The 21,289-nt window shown below is 55.2% G+C and overlaps 1 protein-coding gene across 2 annotated transcripts in view; it reads left to right on the forward strand.

Moving 5' to 3' along the window:
- PDE9A (phosphodiesterase 9A) overlaps positions 1-19,937 on the forward strand; it is an 80,720-nt gene extending 60,783 nt beyond the window's left edge. The window contains exons 9-20 of one of the 2 annotated variants that reach the window (XM_054576272.1): positions 1,770-1,851; positions 3,115-3,189; positions 6,509-6,595; positions 7,476-7,580; positions 7,867-7,949; positions 9,032-9,188; positions 13,199-13,312; positions 15,554-15,658; positions 16,414-16,542; positions 17,358-17,453; positions 18,869-18,941; positions 19,802-19,937. In XM_054576272.1, coding sequence (XP_054432247.1) covers positions 1,770-1,851; positions 3,115-3,189; positions 6,509-6,595; positions 7,476-7,580; positions 7,867-7,949; positions 9,032-9,188; positions 13,199-13,312; positions 15,554-15,658; positions 16,414-16,542; positions 17,358-17,453; positions 18,869-18,941; positions 19,802-19,812 — 1,117 coding nt within the window. In that variant the 3' untranslated portion in view covers positions 19,813-19,937. Of the gene's footprint in view, positions 1-1,769; positions 1,852-3,114; positions 3,190-6,508; positions 6,596-7,475; positions 7,581-7,866; positions 7,950-9,031; positions 9,189-13,198; positions 13,313-15,553; positions 15,659-16,413; positions 16,543-17,357; positions 17,454-18,868; positions 19,075-19,801 lie in introns of those variants that run through there. The other variant, XM_054576266.1, reaches the window with a different exon arrangement.
- Positions 19,938-21,289: the final 1,352 nt, after the last annotated feature.

Here is a 21,289-nt window from a genome sequence, read left to right on the forward strand (position 1 = left end):
ACCCACATCCGGCTCACACAGGCTTCCAGAAGGCACAGGGCGGGCCCGCTGCCCACTCGCCTTGTCCCCTCGAACTTCGGTGAATATTTTGGCTCTCCTGTCCAGTACCTATTGTATGTATGCAGCGTTTCTTTTTCCCCTGTCATGCAAAATTCCCTCACTTCACATCATTTTCTTAATTGCCTCAAAGATCACATGACAATCCATCTTGCTGATGCACTGGTTTCAATTAGTTCCCACATGGGCCCATTTAGGTAGCTTCTCGTTTGCTTCAGTGTTTTTGCTACAACAGATAACTGCAGCAAGGAATACCTTTGTGCACAGAGCTGTTTGCTTGTGTCTAATTCCTCTCTTAAGATAAATTCCCCAGAGTAGATATACAGGCTTAAAGGATACGGGTTTCTTCATCGTTCTTATTATACAGTATTAAATGGCTCTCCCAGAAGGTGGAACTTTATTTACAAACTGCACGAGCCACCGCTGTGGCACGTTGGCGTGCTGGCCCCCTGCCTACCAGCCTGGGAATCTCAAACGAGAGTGTGCGGACACTCCCCCCGCCCCCTCGTGCTCCCCGTCAGCAGGAGGATGAAGAGCATTTTCATACCCAAGAAAGTTAAGGTCCCCAGGCGGGGCAGGGGCCACGGGGTGGCCAGATCTCCTGGGGCGGCCCTCCACGTCCAGCCCCTGCGTACGGCCCCACAGGCCGGCACCCTGTCCCCGATATCAGGGGTGACTTTCCACCCAGAACACACGTGGCCCCTTTTGTCCTGTTCTTATTTGGTGTGCCTGGACATTGCATAATGGAGAACACAGAGCCCAAGGGCAGATCCATCTGTCCACAGTATGTCACGGGAAAAACTGGACGCTCCCCAGAGGTCTATCTCAGGGCTGGACTGATGACACATAGTTTGGCCACATTCTGCGGTGCCAGAGAAGGACTTGGTTTTAACGAAGGTGGTCTCTGTGAAACAAACTCAATGAGTTTGTGATGTGTTAAGTGAATAAAACCAATTGCCAGCCCGGCCGGCGTAGCTTAGTTGGTTGGAGTGATGTCCCGTGCACCAAAAGGTTGCAGGTTCAACTCCTGGTCAGGGCACATGCCTAGGTTGCAGGTTCAGTCCCTGGTTAGGGCATGTGCTGGAGGCAACCAATTGATGTTTCTCTTTCTCTTCTCTCTCCCTCTCTCTCCCTCCATCCTTCCCTTCCCCCCCCACTCTTTTTATAACTTTTTAAAAATTAAATTAAATTTAAAATATTACTTGCCAAAGAGTACACTTGTACAATTCCATCTTTGTTTAAAACCACGAGGGCTGTCCAGGCATGCCCATGCCTAGGACAATCCGGGAGGACACCCCAAACAGCAGGAGGTACTGCCAGGGTGTGAGATGTAAGAGGAAAGAAGTGGGTGAAGTAGGGACTTAGATGCTTTTAAATTTTACTTTCCCTCCTTTCGTGTGTGAATTTTTTAGAACGAAGGGTTTTGCCAGGTTTTCAGAAGCTTGTCTGTGACAAAGGCGGCATGCTTCCCAGCCCCCAGCGTCATCCACGGAGGTCCCTGGGGGGTCCCTGGGGGCGGCAATGACACAGCACTGGCTTTATGGCTGTCCTCCCACAGCAGATGAGGCAGAAAGGGCTTGTGGGCTCTGCCTGTGGTTTGGTTTGGGCTGTTTGTTTGGTTTTGCTCTGAGGAGGTCCCCACTGTCCGCCGCCCATGTGAACGCCAGGACCAAAGCGACAGTGTCAGACTGACCTTTGCTTTCCCCCCTTAGGACCAGCTGTCCCTGCAAGTATAGTTTTCTGGATAACAACAGGAAGTTGACACCTCGCCGAGATGTCCCCCCTTACCCCAAGGTAAGGCGCAGTTCTGCCTCCGAAGGAGCCACATCTGCGTCCACAGCCCCAGGGCACAGGGCACAGGCCCAGGTCCTCAAGTTCTGCGTATTTGTCCCCCGCCCTGGCCCCAGGCTGCGGAACTGAACACACCTGTTATTCATTGGCAGAATGTTTTTCTCTTTGACATTTGTGTAGCCAAAGCGGTCCCAGAGCAGGAGGTAAGAACTAAGTTTTTAAGTAAATTTTTAAACATCTGCTTTATTGGATGTCCTGTCCCTGAACCAAACATTGTAATGAGAGGTTTTGCTTTCCTGTCACAGAAGCTTTCACAGCTACGAGAGACCCTGGGTCCTCGGAAAGCAGCAGCGCCCTGGGAACTGGGGAGGGGCATCTTCGAACAAGTACAAAAGAAGGGTCTCACAGTGGCGGCCCCCCGCCCCAGGGACAGTTCCTCCAGCTGATGAGGGAATGGCCGGCCAGGCTGATTTTCCACACCCACTAGAGCTAATACTCGGGCTTGGGCTCGCAGAGCTGGGATCCTGCAGGTCATACGAGCTCTGCAGAGACCCGAGCGTATTTCCTCTGTGAACACTGGACCCAAATCTCAAGTTCAGTCCCAGAGGGTCACAAGGCCCAGCCTAGGTCAAAACTAAAGGGTTTCAGTGTTTTGCTGCAGTTTCTCAAAAAAAATTTTTAAAAATCAAAACCTAGGAGAATACCATGACAGTTTTATGTCTAAACTTGCAGTTTCTGCTTCCTATGACGATTGAACCCCAGCTCTGGTGGCCCATAGAACCCACCTTGGCTCACAGCTCAACCAGGGACGGGCTTCCCTCCAAAAAGGAAACGCAAAGCAGCTTCTGAGCCATTATTTGAGTTTATACCAAGTAAATGTTTTCCCTTGACTTCACTTTACTGTATTGTTTTCAAGTCAAGTTTATTGAGACGTAACTTACGTGCAGCGAGTTCGTCTTCTGTAGGTGCAGAGTACTGTGAATTTTGACAAACTCGTGTAGTCACATAACGTCCACCACAATCAAGAGGTGGAGCGTTTCCACCTCCCCAGAATGCGCCCCCCATGCCCAGTGCTCGTGCCTCGGGCAGCCACCGATGGGACTCCTGTCCCTAGAGTTTGCCCCGTCCACAATTCTCACAGAATATAGCCTTCAAGTCTGTATGCAGGTGCCCCTGGCGGGGGACAGGAAAAGACATTCTCCGTCCACCAGAGGTAACGGGCTTTGCCCCAGCACTGAGGCTAATGCCGCCTCCTGTCCTTCCTAGTACCTGCTCTCCCCGGAGACCGTAGAGGCGCTGCGCAAGCCGACCTTCGACGTCTGGCTTTGGGAGCCCAATGAGGTGAGCAAAGGGCCTCGTGGGACCAGCATCCCCAGGACTTGAGGGGGCCTCCCTGGTACGCTTCCCCCATCGCTTTTCTCTTCTCTGCTCTTTTCTGTTTTTTCAGCTTGATTCTCCAGGTTTTAGTTAAACTCACTGTTGGTAAACTCAGGGAGACCCTGGAGACAGAACTCAGGAAGAGGGTGTCAGACAGAGGGGCAGGTGGTCAAGTGCAGGGGCCTCAAACCCTGGGGTCCTGGCCACAGGTGCTACCCGCCAGGGAGCATCTTTGCGGCATCGTCATGCGTCCCCGGTGGGCTGTCTGGGGTCCCCACAAACACCCTCGCAGCTGGCCAGCTGCTGCCCACAGACACCCCGCGCTGTGGAGAAGTAGCTCTTCAAGAACGGGCTTCTACAGGAGAGTCGTACTGGGAAAAAGTGTCTGCACAGGCGGCTGCGGCCCTGGACACGCGCATGTACAGGATCTGGGACGGTGAGGCATCTCTGGCCGTGAGATGTTTCTTGAAAATTTCCCTTTGCTGGGAAAGCACAAAAATAGAGATTTCCTTGGCTTGGTCTAGTTACCTACTAGATCAGTCATACCCCTCTCTTTCCGAACCTCAAGAACATAAAAAGTCCCTCGTCACAGACATCAGGCCACCAAACTCTGCAGTCTCCTTCCAGGTGACCAATAACAGAGAATCGCAGAAAAGCTGCCCCCAGCCGACTGCCCACAGGGACAAGAGGGGCAGCGATGACACCCCTGCAGGCCGCAGGCAGAGGGGCTTTGCACTGGGGTGTTCGCCAGCACCAGCCCGCTGCCCAGGGCGCTAAGACCCTCCTGAGGGAACTGCACTCACACCCAGCAAATGACACCTCGGCAGTGCCGACCCAAAACCCACAGATGCCATCTGCACCCACCCCCGGCTGCGCTGAGAGGCCCGGCCTGTGTCCAAGGGACTGCCCCATAGGAAACATCCACCCAGATGGCACGCGTGCTCCAAAACACCCAGCCACCAAGTGGCGCGCAGGGTGGGAGCATGGCTCTTAGGGAGCAGGAGGCATTTTAAGTGCCGGATCAGTGCCCCGTCACGAAGGGACCAGCTGTGAGAGGCCGCGCGGCCTAGAGAAACGAAAACGGTGTGAGGACCTCTGGTCTCAGTGGCTCCCACTGAGCAGGCGGCCCAGGATGGCCTGTCCCTGGGCAAGTGGACACAACAGCCTAGAACGTGCAGACCCCTGCTCCCAGCAGGTGGGCAAACCCCACTACTAGGACTGTCTAGAAAAATCACAGCCCCTGACGTCGTTCTGACTTCAGCCCACCAGGAGCAAGAGCAAAGCCTCGGCCGCCGAGGGCACAGCACCTGTGCGGGCACTCGCTGCCATTTCCGTGTCCGAGCTCAGGCCTACATGACCAGAGAGGGGACACGCCCTCACCTCGAGAGGGTGACAGATTCACACGTCTGTGATGGCAGGGCCGCATCCCTGCCCTCCAACACGCGGGGTGGATGTACACACCGGCCGCATGGACAGCAGCCCTGAGGGCAGGGGGTGGGGGCACCAGGCAGCTCCCTGCAGGTGGCCGGCCTCTGCGTGGCCACCTGCCAACCTGGGCTCCCACCTGCACATCTCAACGGCACTGAGAGACTGGTGAGGGTTCTGGTGCTTCCAGAGAGGACCCGGCTGCCTGCGGTGACAAACCAGAGATGCTCAAAAACAGGACCCTGGACCTCTGCAAACCTGGGGGCACAATGGATTTTGGACAATAGGCAGCAAAGATGAGCAACCAAGAGGGTCACACCTGAAAACACCTCACTTGGCCCCCTAACCAGCACCTGGCCACCCACAGAGCAGCTGGCACCCCGAGAAGGTAGAGCCCCCGTGGCAACGGTTCACCTCTCTCCCTTCAAGCAGGACCAGCACCCTGCCCAGCCTCGCCCGGGTCCAGCCCTGCACTCCCCCTTCATGGACCAGAGGTCCACGACTTCATGTGACTGCTGTCCCTGGCAAGCTGCTGGGAAGAGCAGCGTGCCCGCCTCTGCCGAGCACTGGGCTCCGAGGCTGGGCCCTGGTCAGCTTCTGAGTCCTCCACGCTCTCCATCATCCAGCCGTCCCACTGGGACGCGCCACGTGTCCCAGCTGCCGGCCTGGGGACAGATGCACGACCACGTCACTCCTGCTCCAGACCCGCCGCAGAAGTGGCACCAGGTGGTTTCGTCTGCTGATCATCTCCAACTCTGGACTCTGATTTTGCAACAGACATTTCGTTCGGCTCAATTTCACAGCGCGGCTGGAGCAGCGCCTGGGCTGGTGGGGCGGGGCGAGGGGTGGCGGCCGCAGCCCTCGGTCCTGAGGGCCTGCGCAGCTGTGCAGGCTCGGGGCAGCTGGCGGGTGAGACAGAGGCAGGGCACAGGTGGCAGCCCTGGGCAGAGGAGTGCTCGCTGGTGTCATGCGCTGCCCCCCAGGTGACATCTTAATTGTCCCTGCTTCGCAGATCTCTGTCTCCCTGGGCTCTCCATCCAAGACCTGCTATCCCAGAAAGCAAAGCTCACTTTGTCGAACTTTCATTTATTTAAAATAACTTAGTCTTAAAATAACTTTTTTTCCTTCATTTAATTAGCTCCAAAGCTCTGAGTGGTATTTAAATAGATTATGACAGTGACAATAAATCCCCTTTGTGACAGAAAACAAAACCTATTTCCACTTGAGCAGGGACTCATTTAGAAGACAGCCAGGGAAGTAAGGTTTGGGAGGAGGTCTACCCAGGAGGGGTTCACCTCCCAGACTCTGCCTTTAACACATTAAATAGTGACATGGGCCCCAGCGGGCCCCCAGGGGGCACAGTGGAGCGCATCTGGGCGGTAGGTCGTGGCAGCTCTTTCTCCCCTACCTCAGGCAAGGGAAGGGCCTTTCCTTGGGTGAGGCCTCGCCCTCAGGTCTGTGGTCGATGGAGCAGGTCCCAGACCCTCAAACTGTGATGCTGACCCACCGAGACTGTGTCTCCGGGGTGGAAAGAAGTAGAATCATTTCTGGTGCGGGCCTGCTGGCGTCGCTGCTCCGTCTCACCCAGTCGCTTGCCGTTGTTCCTACTTGCATACCATTCCGTTGACTTCTGAACGCCAACTGCTCTTTCAAACTTCCCATCTTTCTGGGGGATCCTGAGCCCCCCTCAGTCAGCAGGCTTCACTCTCAGGAGACTGGGGGCTGGGAGGGCTCACCCCGGGGATGGGCCTGGAGAAGCTGCCCAGCTCGCCCTGTGGGCCTCTCCCAGGATAGTGGGGGCCGGTGGCCCACGTGCTTTTGACCGCCTTTTTGCCGCCCTCCAACCCGGTGCCCACAGATGCTGAGCTGCTTGGAACACATGTACCACGACCTCAGCCTGGTCAGGGACTTCAGCATCAACCCCATCACACTCAAGAGGTGGCTGGTAAGTGGCAGCCCCTTCCAGTTCCTCTTGAACGTAGTTTCATCGAGTTACACGGGAGTTACCATTGGGCACCTTCCTGATGGCACCGGGCGTCCTTGAGAGTTCTGCCAGGACATTTGGCCAGTCTGTATGTCCCACGGCACACTCTACCCCTGAGCCCCCGCTCCCGTGAGCGAGAAAACGGTGAGGACCCAGAGCAGAAAAGTGCAGCAGCGTGTGCTAAAGCAGGACATGCATAAGCGTATGCAAATGTGTATGTGTGTTTGTGGGGAAAGTGCACGTGTGAGCATGTGCATCAGTATGTGTGAGCGTGTTATGAGTACCTGTAGGTACTCATACCTATGAGTATGTGAGAACATGAGTGTGTGTGTGTGTGTGCATGTGTGAGCACAAGCCTGTGGAAAGGTGTACGTTTATGAGTATGTGCATGTGTGTGTGTGTGTGTGAATGTGCATGTGTACACATATGAATGTGTGAGTGTGTGCATGTATGAGCCTGTGTTTAGCAGCAGACCTTTTTGAAAATAAAATATTACTGAGAACCGAATATTAAAGACCTGTTAAAGGTCTCATGGTGACTGGGGATCCAAGGCCCTCGTGTGACCCCTCCAGCTCAGCCCTCAGCCTCCTGTCCCAGTGCGGCTCCTCGGATACCCTCCGAAACGCTGGAGGCCACGGGCCCCGGGTGAAAGCCTGGAGAGGCCCGCGCCCGTCCCCGCCTCTGCGGCCGCCCCGTCCCTGCCCTCAGTAAGCGCAGGAGCACTGCTGGCCTCAGGGGCAGGCACGGGGTGGGCAGGGAGCGTCCAAAACAGCAGGCGCGGGGCCTTGGAGAGGAGGATGGGCGGCAGCCGCAGGGTGGTCAGCACCCTCTCGTCTCCCAGCTCTACGTGCACGACAACTACAGGAACAACCCTTTCCACAACTTCCGGCACTGCTTCTGCGTGGCCCAGATGATGTACAGCATGATCTGGCTCTGCGGGCTCCAGGTGGGTCTCAAGGGGAGCCCCAGAACTTCCAGGGGGCAGCAGCACTCCGCTCAGGGAGACGGCCCCCCACCCTCCCAGGGAAACCCCCCAGCCCGTCCATGTCAGCGCCTCCTAGGCGAGGCTCCTCTGATACAGTGAGCAAGTGGACCCTCCTCCCCCCACCCCAGAAAGTGGGCGGGTCCTCTCCCACCAGGCCAGGGGCTGGAGGGGGCTTCATCCTGCCCATTTCACTCATTTCCCGCCCCATTCCACCGCCACCTCACCCCATGCCGCCTCTCTAACCCAGGAGAAGTTTTCCCAGATGGATATCTTGATCCTAATGACCGCAGCCATCTGCCACGATTTGGACCATCCGGGATACAACAACACGTACGTGCACAATGACTTTTGAGGGTACTTGGTTCAGTGTGATACTCAGACCAGTCCCATGTCAGAGCTGTCAGTGGGGGTCCCCATAGGACATAGCTCCCCATTGTGGGATTGTGCCCATGGCCTTGGGCCACCATGGGGCAGGACCCTTCAAGGTTACAGAACCCTAAGAGGATGCCACACCCATGTGCGGTCCTGGCTCCAGACTGTGCCTCCACACAAGCCTAGAGCCCTCCCAATACTGGAAGCTCCCTCCCCCTGGAGGCGGGCCTCACGCCCCCGTGTGGACCAGAAGGCGAGCAGCCCACCATTCCTCATTGTCTGGATCTCACTCCCACACAGCAGCCTCCGCAGCGTGTTTCCAGGAGGGACGAGGCCGAGGACTAGGACTGGGCGGGTGGAGTTCAGATGAGTAGGCGGGCAGCGGGAGCTTTGCTGAAACATTGATCCATTCCCACCTGGGGGGCAGGGGGCGGGGCAGGCGAAGGCACAGAGCTTCCGCTACCTGACTGCTGAAACACAGAGTGCATGGCGTTGGTTTGCATTCACAGGACACATTGCTTATTTCTATCAAATGTGTGCATTTGGGTATCGAGTTTATTGTGTGCACGATGACCCCAAATATGCCCAAGAACCTTGCCACTATCTGTCAGGACCAGAGTGGACTCCAAGGTGCGGAAGCCTGTGGGCCTCCACTCCCCCGCTGCCCATTCTCGGTGATGGGCCAGCACAGGGCCTGCACCCCAGCATCTTCTTGGTCTCCCAAACGTCTTTGCACATACTGAAATGTTTTTCAAGGTGCAGTGATAAAAGACCTGGTCACCTTCAGGGCACCGCAGCAGGGAGAAATGGAGATTTCTGGGGGTTGTCCACCTGGTGGGACCCTAAAACCTTGCGATTGTCTCGTTAAAGGGACAGCAGGGAGCCAGGGGAGCCAGGAGAAGTGGGGTCCTGGCACGGGCAGAGTGCAGCTGCCTTCCAGCCCTACGGGCACCACTCAGACACGTCAGCGTGTGGCCCCAACTCACAGGTGCCTGCGAGTGCCGGCTCCTGAGGCCCCTCCCTCCCAACCCCCACTCCAGGTACCAGATCAATGCCCGCACGGAGCTGGCCGTCCGCTACAATGACATCTCGCCCCTGGAGAACCACCACTGCGCCGTGGCCTTCCAGATCCTCGCTCAGCCCGAATGCAACATCTTCTCCAACGTGCAGCCAGACGGGTTCAAGCAGATCAGACAGGTGCGTGGGGAGAGCACTCAACTGCAGATAAAGGGGGACCTGGGGGGAAACAGCAAACGTGGCCACAGGAGAATGCCCTCTCCAGTGGCCAAGGCTCCCGGTCACAGCTGTGCCCACCAGGGATCCTGGGGAACCAGCCCTCCTTCCCACTGCCTCCAAGGCCACGCAGCACCCCAGCAAGAGGTGCACGGCCCAGGCACGTGCACATGGGATTCCACCAACAGCACGTCACAGCCACTCTTGAACTCACCCTTTGAGATCAGCCCTTCCATCATCATAGCCGGGGAAGCGACGCTTGCAGACCTTGGGTAACTTGCCCAGGGAGCACAATGAGTACATGGCAGGCCCTAGACAGACACGCCCGCCGCATCCAAACTGTCAGAGCCCTGACCACTGTCCCCTAGCTCCTGACTGCTCTCCCTGGCCACCCCGTGACCCCGTCAGCCCTGCTGCCCTCACCACATGAGAGACCTTAACCATTTCTCAGGGCACTTTGGGAGGAAGGTAAGAGCGCCATCTGACCTGAGGCAGACACTGCCAGCTCACCGCAAATAGCACCACCTTCACACAGAAGATCCCACAGAACCCAACTCTGCACTCTGCCCTCTGGCATTTGCAGGAGAAGGAAGACAGCAGGGTGATCTCTTGGAGGAATATAGTGGGTTGAATGGTAGACAATCCCCTGCCAAAAAAAAAAAAACAGTGTGTCTACCTTCTGACCCTCCAACCTTGTGAATGGAACCTTATTTGGAAAAAGCGTCTTCACAGTTGTAATTAAGTTAGAATCTCTAGATAAAACTAGCTTGGACTATCTCATTGGGCCCCAAATTCAATGATAAGTGTCTCTAGAAGAGACAGAAGAGGAAGAGACAGGCATGGACAACAAGGCCATGAGATGACAAAGGCACTGGTGCTGTGGCCACAAGCCAAGGAATGCTGGAGGCAGCAGAGCTGGAAGCGGGAAGGGCCCCCCCCTTGAACTCTCAGAAGGAGTAGGGCCAGGCTGACGCCTTAATTGCAGACTTCCGGCTCCCACAACCCTGAGAGAGCACTTTTCTGTTCTTCTAAGTCACCAGGCTGTGTGCATGGCAGTCTCAGGACACTCATACAGGAGCCATCGCCAGTGTGGGCAGGAGCTGCGCTCCAACCTTCCGTGGACGAAAACCTCACCCATCTGATGTCACCATGGCCTTGCTTGAAAAGGCACCTGACAAACAGTCTAGAATCCAGTGCTGGGAAAACACCTCCCTTCTGGAGAGTTGATAAAGCTTCACTCTATCAGAAAACAGCTTTGTAAACCATTGTTCTCCACTTGTCCCCTCTTCCAGGAACTTCAGAACTAAATACAGTGCTTAATCACTGTTGTCATTGAATCACTGGTTCCTGGTGCAATTCTCTCCTTATCTCCAGACGTTCTGGCCTCTCTCCTGTGTTTACGGAGCCACCCAACACGCCCTAGGGTGTTCTGATAAGCCCTGGGGAAACGGACAAATCCTAAAGACCACGTTGCCTTGGCTGCTGCCCCTGAAGGCCACCCAGAGACCTGGAATACAAACAACCTGGAGAAGCAAAGCCCCTGAGACTCAGCATCGGCACCCCCCACACCCGGGAAGGAGGTGCCTGACTGGAGGAGCAGCTCGTTACCCCGCAGCCGGGATCTTCCCCCGGCTTTCCCCCGTGGGGACACAGGGTTGTCCTGCCTCAAAACACTTTACTGATGTTCACACGAGACTTTTTCCGAGAGTAAAATCAGTTGTCCCAATTTTTTAAATTATATTTTATTGATTATGCTATCACAGTTATTCCCATCTTTCCCCCTTTGCCCCCCTCCACCCTGCACCCCCCACTCCCTCAGGCAACCCCCACACCTCATTCACGTTGATGAGTCACACGTGTAAGTTCTTTGGCTACTCCATTTCCTGTACTGTGCTTGACATCCGCATGGCTATTCTGTGACTACCAATTTGTATTTCTTAATCCCTTCACTTATTCACCAGTTCCCCCACACCCCCGTTCCATCTAGCAACCATCAAAATGCTCTCTGTATCCATGATTCTGTCTCTGTTCTCGTTTACTTAGTTTGTTTTTTAGATTCAATTGTTGAGAGAGATGTATTTATTGCCATTTTATTGTTCACAGTTTTGAGCTTCTTAAATAAGTCCCTTTAACAGTTCATATAATGGTTTGATGACAATGAACTCCTTTAGTTTTTTTCTTGTCTGGAAAGCTCTTTATCTGCCCTTCAATTCTAAATGATAGCTTTGCTGGGTAGAGTAATCTTGGCTGTAGGTCCCCACTTTTCATGACTTCAAATACTTCTTGCCAATCCCTTCTAGCCTGCAAAGTGTCTTGAGAAATCAGCTGACCGTTTTATGGGAATTCCCCTGTAGCTAGCTAACTGCTTTTCTCTTGCTGCTTTTAAGATTCTCTCTTTATCTTTAACCTTTGGCATTTTAATGATTATGTGTCTTGACATAGGCCTCTTTACATGCACCTTGTTTGGGACTCTGTGTACTTCCTGGACTTGCATGTCTATTTCCTTCACCAAGTAAGGGAAGTTTTCTTTCATTATTTTTTCAAATAGATTTCCAATTTCTTGCACTTTTTCTTCTCCTTCTGGCGCCCCTATGATGCTAATGTTGGACCATGCTACCAAGACAAGGAGTCATAGCAGCTCTATTTAATACATAGGAAGAAACACAGGGAGGCTGCCAAAATGAGGAGACAAACATGGCCCAAATTAAAGAACAGATCAAAACTCCAGAAAAAGAACTGAACAAAATGGAAATAAGCAATCTATCAGATGCAAAGTTCAAAACACTGGCTAAAAGGATGCTCAAGGAACTTAATAAGAACCTCAGCAGCATAAAAAAGGTCCAGTCAGAAATGAAGGATTCACTAATTGAAATAAAGAACAATGTACAGGGAATCAACAGTAAAGTGGAAGAAGCCAAGAATCAAATCAATGATTTGGCACATAAGGAAGCACTCAGAACAAGAAGAAAAAAGAATCCCAAAAAACAAGGCTCGTATAAGCAGCCTCTGCAACAACTTCAAGCGTCCCAATTTTTAACAATATTTTGTCATGGAATATTTTGAGGGCTAATTCCTCATGGGCAGAGATCCTTCACTTTTACACAGTTGCACCATTCAAAATGCCCGTGATGACCCCCTACCCCAAAATACGCTGGGGGTGACCTGTATTAGCTGATTTGAGTTCTGTATTTGATGCTTGTGGCTTTATTTGCTCGAAAAAGCAGCACACCATACTCAGGACAGAGGTGTGTTTGTAAATGTTTGCGGGATAAGTGGGTGGGCGGGTGGGTGGATAGAGAGACCAACAGACGGACAAATTAGATGGATAAATGGATGGGTGGATGAGTGGACTGGACGGATGGATGGTCAGACGGTCATGGTTTTGAGTTATGTCACTTTTAAACCAATATTTGATTAACAAAGTAATGAAATTTTTACATTTAAAACTCATCGCATTCTTCATATACAAATTTATAAATAGAAGAATGCCGTCATCCCCAAGCAACAGATGCCCATATAATCACACACAGACCAGGTAATAGGAAAAAAATACTGTTGGAAAATCGGTCATTGGCCTTCCCCAAGACCTGAAAGGGACACACCATATGTCCAGGTTACTAAAGCGAGGGGAAGCATCTGTCCTTGGCTCAGCCGGCCATCCACAAGTAAATCCCCCCGGGAGGCTGGAGTGCAGCTGCGGTTCCTTCATGGGCACAGCCTGGCAAGCGTCAGCCTCCCACCTGAGTTTGGATCCAGCCCTCTCCTCTCCCGCTGTGGGCTGGGCAGCTCCCTCGGCCGCCTCAAGTCTCCGTTTCTGTATCTAAAAACGAGGGCAGTGATTCTCAGACACACACATGGAGTTGGCATGAGCACCGGACGACATGGCGTGTGCAGAGGGCTCGTGCCAGCCGGCGCTCACCGGGAAATCGTTGGGATGGCGCCCAGAGTTCATGCTTTGCTCTCTCACTGCTCAGGGGATGATCACATTAATCCTCGCCACTGACATGGCACGGCACGCAGAGATCATGGATTCCTTCAAAGAAAAAATGGAGAATTTTGACTACAGCAACGAGGAGCACATGACCCTTGTAAGTAGGCTTGTTTTACTCTTGGGGGAGGGGCGCCGGTGCACGAGTCCTGCCCTCCAGCTCAGACTGGAAACCAAGAAACCAAAATTCTTGACCCTGTCTCTGAGTGAGGTGTCAGTAGAGTCCGCCCTCCAGCCAGGGAAAGCCGCCTGGCCGGGCCCCTCTCCTGTCCTTCGTGGCTAACGGCAGCGGTGTCTCATCCCCCATCTCGGTCTGATTTGAAGATAATGAGCAGGTGAAGGCAATCCATCTGGCTTTGGTTTCCTGAGGATAAAGTTGGCTCTCCCACAGAGGCACAGCCCCAAAAAACACGCTGGATACCAGCCCCTTGGAGGGCAACTTGGGGACCCAGTGGCCCAGGCCTGAGGCCTTGTTTCTGCCCCCTCCGGCATGGCCTGGCCCCCAAGCCTGGCGTCGAGGGCCGTGTCCCCTGAGCTGCAGCCTGACCACTCACACAGGAGACAAGAAGAGTCTGGCTCGGCTCCCGGGAAGCGACAGGTCAGGGTGATGAGGGAAGGCCTGGAAGGCAGTGCCCACCTCGAGGTTCAGCTGACGTTGTGCCAGACGGTGAGCTGAATGCAGCCGTCCTTGGCCAAGTCACGTTCCCCAGGCCCCCACCCTAGAAGGCCAGCCCAGACAGACTTGAGGCGCACAACCCGCGTGGTCCTTCATACCAAGTCAGCCTCAGACCCTGAGTGGCAGCCAACACTTGTGCCTCAGACACTGGCAATTCCAGGTGACGGTCACTTGGGCCTAGAACCAGTCATTTGGGCCACAGCCAGTCCCACGGGCACTCACCAGGCTCGTACAGGTGTGAACGCTCTGGCTGAATCCTTTGGCCTGACAAGCCTCCATCTGAAGGACCCGCTGCCCGCCCAAACCTCGCCAGGCTTGGAGGACCAGAAATGCGCCCAGCAGGGGAAGCACACAGACGGGATGTGGCTGGGCACGGGGCTGTGCTGCGGGGGCACCCCTGGGGGCTGGGTTGCCCGGGGAGACTGGAGAGGGGCCAGAGCAGCCTGGGAGGGCGCAGTGGGGAAGAGGGGGCTTCGGCAGGGTGGCGGCTTGGGCCAGGATCCACGGGCCGAGAGGCCCAGCCAGCACAGGGAAGACGCCAGGCTTGGGAGCAGAGGGCAGACGCTAGGGCCACCGCTGACTTGTGAGCGATTTTTCCAACTCGGGGCTGGAGGGGGCAGGAGGAATCGAGTCCCCCCGGGTGTGGGGTCCGCAGGCAGTGCTGCAGTTGTCACTCGTGTCGGGGGGATTGGGGTGCCGAGGCCATGCCCTCCCTGTTTTTACATGAGGGTCCCCTTCAGCCTATGTTTCTAATGTGCCACTTTGTCATCCGGGGGCCCAACGCTATCTTTTATTACCCTTTTAACCTCTGCTTCCTTATGTCAAACGAACTCAGAATCTGGAAGCTTTGGCTAGAAATAAATAATCAAGATTTATTCAAAGGTCCTAGGGCTCGCAACCCAGAAACACAGCTGGGCAGAAACCCACAAGCACCCTGAAGGAGAAGGAAAAGCTAAGAGTTCTTAAGGCAAAAAGTACATTCTTGCAAAGATCAGTTCTGCATCCTTCGCCCTAGGATTGGTCCAGCATGGTTGTCAGTCAGACGCGAGGAGGTCTGGTCACGACCAGTGGTCTGGATACGTGAACATTCTTTCCTTGGTCCTTCAGAGGTAATCAGAGGGCTACCTGGAGGTGAGACGTATGTCCAGGCATTGACACAGGACTGGGGCGTTCAGGTGTGAGTTCCCAAGCTGGTTAGAAAAAAGCATGGAATCATCTGCTCACGCCATAGGCAACGTGATCATAGTAATATAGCAGCTTGACGGCAGTGGCTGCGTTATTCATCACGAACAATGCCTCTCTACACTCTTTGTGTATTTTCAATAATCAAGAAGACGCTGTTGAACTTTACAATGCACATTCATGGGACAGAACGTCCTTGGATTAAATGCGATGTTTTCTCCCTCAAGAGCCCTCCAGGAAAACATTCTGAGCCTTTGGAGGTGCAGTGACCCCCATTCACCCCCGTTGGGCTGAAGGTCTAGAGGCAGACCTCCAGGGCACCCACCACAGGTGACCTGGCCAAGCCTGGGAGGCGGCAGCAAAGCTCAGCCCCCGTGGCCAGCACCGCCCACCGCCCCTCCTCTCCCAGGCGGCCAGTCCCGCCCGAGCAGCGATGGGCCCTGGTCCGTGCACCATCGCCTGATGCCACATCTCTTCTTCCAGCTGAAGATGATTTTGATAAAATGCTGTGATATCTCTAACGAGGTGCGGCCGATGGAAGTTGCAGAGCCTTGGGTGGACTGCTTATTAGAAGAGTATTTTATGCAGGTGAGAGTATTTTACGTGAACGTTTTATGTACAGCAGTCAAGCCTCCTGTCACTCTTGTTAGCCCCTTAGCCAAGGTCCATGTGTGAACATGACAGACATGCCCCAGTGGACTCACAGATGGAGTGGCGGAGATTCCTCCAGCCTCCAGAAAGCCTTCACAGCAGGCGCACGCCCAAAATGAAAGAGGTTGTAATTTGAGACGTGAAAGACAGCAGAAACCTGGAAAAGCCAAAGTTGTAAAACCACCACCTCTTACCACTAACCAAGCTGCTCTTAGAGGTGGATGCGTCAGACTAGCAGCCCGAAGGTCAAGGAGAACTGCAGAGGCAGGGGGGTCCCCACGGGCGTCGGGGGAAGCGCTGGCACAGAAGGCCAGGCCGGCCCAACCCGGAAAATGCCAGAAAGGATAATAAGCTGTGACTACAACAGCTTGAGGAATCCCAAGGGGACACAGAACGGGGGGGTCTGCAAGCTGTGTCTGCCACTGGGCGTCCTTGTGACCACTTGATTAGCCTCTGCCTGTCCCCTTCCCACGATGCATGGCCCTGCATACCTAGCGAACACCTTATTAGCACTCAGAATGTTACCGTTTGTTCTAATGATTGGTCATTGTTATTGCCAAGTTACACAGAGTGGCTTGGTTCTGGGCTATAGTAGCCCATTTTTCTCTTCCCCGAACAACAGTGCCCCTCAAAGTACCCCGGCCTCCATAGATGTTTCTTTATTTAATGTTTCTGTCTGCTGCCCTCCCCAGAGCGACCGCGAGAAGTCAGAAGGCCTTCCCGTGGCCCCTTTCATGGACCGGGACAAAGTGACCAAAGCCACAGCCCAAATAGGGTTCATCAAGTTTGTCTTGATCCCAATGTTTGAGACAGTGGCCAAGGTGAGTGACCATCACCACATGCTGGATGACGTGACAGTGAAAATCACACTAATGCACAGCCACGCACACACTGTACACACCCACAAACACACTGTGCACAAGATATACACATGCTGTGCACAGTCTTGCACACACATGCTGTGGGCCACAGCCGGCCAGCGGCGCTAGTGCCTGCTGCCCCGATGCGCCAGCGGGCCCTGCCCTCCCCTGCAGCGGGGGCAGAGGTACGGCTGCAGAAGCACGTGAAGTGTTCCAGGCAGAGAGCTGTGCGCCCCGGGCTGCAGGGCTGGGCGGGCTCCAAGTGGGGAGGGGCCCTCCTGAGCTGAGCCTCGGAGACTACGGACCGGCTAGCAGGAGGACAGACGGGAGGTCAGAGCCCCTCTGTCCAGCTGGAGGGCAGGCAGAGCCAAGTCCGCTCTGGGCTCTGGGGCTCTGAGGGGCCTCGTGGGTGAGGTTGGCGCTTGTAGGGTGGGGGAGTGCGCTGTGGCCACCGCAGCGTGGACAGTCGGGGTGGGGGGACATGGGAGGCAGAGGGAAAGGACTGGCTTCTGCCGGGTCCCCATGACCAGCAGGAGACAGCGGGGACCCTGGAGATAGGTAGGCAGGTGGCAGGCGCGAGGGGCTCCAGGAGCCGTTGAGCGAATGGCATCAGGACCTCCTTGGTCACCTTGGTTTCCATAGCGGGCGGCACCCCTTGGCTGGAGGCCAATTTCCTTTTCAATCCGTTGAGATACAGGACCTGCCACCTGTTTTTCCCCAAACGTTTCCTTTCGCTGCAATGGTGGGCGGTTGACCGAGCCTGTGTCCCCCTCCAGCTCTTCCCAGCAGTTGAGGAAAGCATGCTGCAGCCCCTGTGGGAATCCAGAGACCGATACGAGGAGCTGAAGCAGATGGACGACGCCGGGACAGAGGTGAGCACGGCCCTCCTCAGGCCTCAGGGCTCTGCCCACACCGCTGGCGCCACTGCGGCAGCCCCTTGGGCGGCGTTCATTCCCACCCGAGGGAAAGCCACAGCAGTCCAGTCAGGGAGCAGGGCTGCCCGCCCGGCTCGCGACCGAGTGTCAGCGTCCGCAGCACCTCCATCCCCCCAGGGCAGCACCCAGCCCCGCGTTCTCCTGCCCCGGGGCTGACCTCGGTCAGTGAGAGGGCGGTGGAAAGAGACGCCCAGCCCCCCTGGCGAGGGAAGAGCCGCCACCCGTGTCCCAGCCCAGGCCATGGACTCACACGCGCAGCGCGACCCTTCCCGGGGCTCAGGGAGACAGACCAGGCGCGGCTGGAGGGTCACCCCTACAGCCCCCTGGCGATTGGTATGGTTCGTGGGCTCAGAGCGGGCGCAGAGGCTTTCCACAAAGCCTGCGAGCTGGTCTGTGCAGATCTCTGCGCCAGGGCCCCCTGCCTCTTGGGACCCGCCAAGGACCTCCCTGTCTGACCTCTAGCTCCCCAGGTATGGCCTCCCCTTTCCAGGGGCCCTGGTGCAGCCTGAAACCCTCTTGTGCCTCATGCTTTGGCCCCGTCTGGCCTTGGCTGGCCTCACCCCACCCCACGCCAGCAGCGGCCCCCGCCTGCACCATCTCTTCTTCACTTGCTCACTCCAACCAGGGCTCCCCCGTTACGGTGTCCCCAGCTGCCATTGCCACTCCGCTGAGGCCTGTCCGGTGTTGCTCTCATCTCTCTCAACCCACTTGGTGCAATGCTGGACATACTGAAGGTGCTCAGTAAACACTTAGGAGCCCACTGGCCATCAGACCAGCCACTTCGACCCCTCTAGTTAGATTCTAGCAGAAGGTCGCAGACAGGACCTGAAATGCTAAAACCTTAAGAGCAAACGATACAGGCAACAGGCGCAAGGAGAGGCGTCCCCCAGCCCGGGCCCCCTGCAGGGGAGCTATGGGGCCCCGACTCTCCTGGGCTGTCCCCGAGCTGTCTGGAAGAGGCCTCGCGTCTCCAAGTCCCAGTCCCGGCCACCCAGAGGGAGCCCGTGGGGCCCTCCCAGGCACCTTTTGGGCCCAGAAGGGACAGGCCCAAAACGGAGGTAGGAGGGCCGTGGACTCCGCCTGTCCCCGGGGCTGTGTATGCTGTGAGCCCCTCATCCAGGCGCCGGCAGGGACCGCGCTGGGTGAGACCTCCCACTGCAGGGAAGGCGGCTGGTGTGCAGAGCGGCACCTGAGCAGCTCCCACGTGTGCTCTGGCACAACGAGGTTGTAGACGTTGGTCTCAGTTTCACGTTTTAGCCCCTTCAGCCAACAGGGAGCTCGTGAGCAGACGACAGTCACTCAGGGTCCCGGAGCCTGACTTTTGCCTTCTTTGTGCTCTGTCCTGGTTACAGAAGACCGAGAGCCTGACAGGTGGGGGCCCTGACACGTCGAGGGAGAAAAGCGGAAATGTGAAAAAAAGTGAAGGTGATGCCCTTCCGCGCGGGTTGCTCAGTAGTTCCCACGAACACGGAGGCGGGGTTGGAACACGGAGGGGAGGGAGGAACTCTGAATACCAAATATTTTTAAATAAGTGACACTTTTTTCCTTGTTTATAATAATTAGAATCAGGCTCTGAAGGAAGGGGCATGCTTTAGTTAATAGAGAAAGGTTAACGATTAGCATGTGTACCACTTCTAAAGGAAAACACTTCCTTAGAGCTTTTCACGAAGAAAGCGTTAGCCAGCATGCTGCGGTCGTGACCCCGTGCACTTGTCATTTGCCGTTCAGCTCAGCCCATGCGGAAGGCACACCTGCCCATTCTGCCGAAGAATAAGGTTACACCACATGTGTGTCTAAGGGGCCATTTGAGAGACTCTCACTTTATAAAGCATTCAGGGTGCCGGGCGTGAGAGCCTGGGTCTGGTTTTGTAAGGGGAGCGGAGGCCCCAGTAGCTGACAAACCAGGCTGTGGGGCCAGGCTTTGCTAATTACAAGCTAAGTGACGTGCACAGGCCCCTCAAACTCTCTGAGCCTCAGAACCCGAGTCTCAGATAAAGGTAATCACCCCCTCACTGCTGTTGAGTCAGCAACTCACCGAGCAGAGCGCTGGGGCCTAAGAAGCACACAGTGAATGCTGGCTTCCAGTTTTGAAGTCAGTTCCTAGTTTTGAATGGCTCGGAAAAGGGATCAGTATTGTTTTATTTTGCCTAAACATGTTCAGCAATATGTCCGGTGGCCTCATTTCTCAAACGTAGTCTGTGTCTAATCCTATGCCATGTGCATCATCACCTGCACATTTTAGTCCCAACAAAAACAAACCCGTAGCCGCTTCCCCTCCCGAGCAGACCGTGCCTGACGGAAGCAGGAGCGCCCGCGGGTGTTCGGGGCCCGGCCGCCCGACCGAGAGTCTGTCGCCCCGGGAAGAGCGGATCCTCGCCACCTGACACCGCACGACCACGTTTTCTAAGAACCACTTTGTTCACTGATACCAAAAAAAAAAAAAAAAAAAAAAGGAATTCATGATGCTGTACAGAATTTTTATTTTTAAACTGCCTTTTAAATAATATATTCTTATACAGAAACGGGTACTGTACTTTTTCTTTGGTGGAGTAGCGTGTCCGATAAACCATGGAAACCCTCTCTCGCTCTTGCGTGGAGACAAGGATGCTGTGCTTTTTCACACATGTAGCCAGACCACGTGCCCCGTATGATGTGATGCGTACCTCCGTGTAAATTCCGCATTAAACGTCAGACCGCTGCCCGGAGCTCAAGGCGCGTGTGTGTCCTGTGTTTGTGAGCTGCGAGGGGGCGCTGTGCGGGGAGGTGGAGACCGGAGGCAGCTGGTCACACTGTAGGCAAAACAAAGACCACGCAGGACACAAACATACCACACCCATTTCCCGAGAGGTGGGAATTGAATGTTTCACACACAGGTAAGAAAAGGAGCTCCATTGACTCAGCACATTTGAGGGTGTCTTTTGCAAGGGGGAAGCTATCCTTTTCTTCCTGCCTTTGTTTTGGGGACAGGCATCAGGGGCTTTCTGGCTGGCACTGAGTCCACAAAGGGAGGCCCAACCCCGGCTTGTCTGGCCACACGCACCTTCTGAGCCCCTTACTCAGAGCCCCCTCATCCCCTGCCTGCGTTTAGACACCTCAGTGTCTCCCAGGGTTGTGGGTTCCACCTGTAGCCCCCTCCAGGGACAGAATAACCTGCCAAAGACCCTCCACTCTAAGAACTGGCCTTTAAAGGCCATCTGCACGCATGATCCAGTTGGTTCCGTTTTCTCGGAGCATTCACGCCCTCTTGGTGAATTCCAGAATATTGCTCCCCTTCTTTGCAGAATTCATTTTTGAGCTGAGAGATTTTCCATCTCTTCTAAGAGCTGCATTACCCAAACCTTCACACCCATAAGTAGGAGAAAACCCTCTCCCAGGTCGTGCGCCTGCTTTTTAAAAAAAAAAAAAAACACATGGAGTCCTCCGGCTCACGCTAAATGATAACATGCCTGGCCCCTTGCCCTCCCGCCCTTCCCTCCTCCCCCTGGTCCTTAAATGTGCTTGGTGGCCCCTCTGGGGCAGGCGCCTTGCGGGCCGCACCCTCAAAGCTCAGGGCCAGGCCGGCAGGAAAACCAGCGAATAAAGGATTGTTATGAAGCTCTGTGCTCCTGCCTTGCTTGCGGTCACCCAGGACAGCTGGGAACCTGCAGCGAGAGCCTCTGGGCAGCTCCAGAGTCACCTTTGAGAGACCGGTGGGCATCAGGAGGAGGAGAAGAAGGAGGGAGGGCCCTCCAGGGGGCTGGGACCACAACCCCTGTGCACAGGCCCGCTTTCTG

This window comes from Pteronotus mesoamericanus, unplaced genomic scaffold (genome assembly GCF_021234165.1).
Source record: "Pteronotus mesoamericanus isolate MK-2021 breed Mesoamerican mustached bat unplaced genomic scaffold, CSHL_Meso_final contig_116, whole genome shotgun sequence".
In the NCBI taxonomy this organism is placed as follows: domain Eukaryota; kingdom Metazoa; phylum Chordata; class Mammalia; order Chiroptera; family Mormoopidae; genus Pteronotus; species Pteronotus mesoamericanus.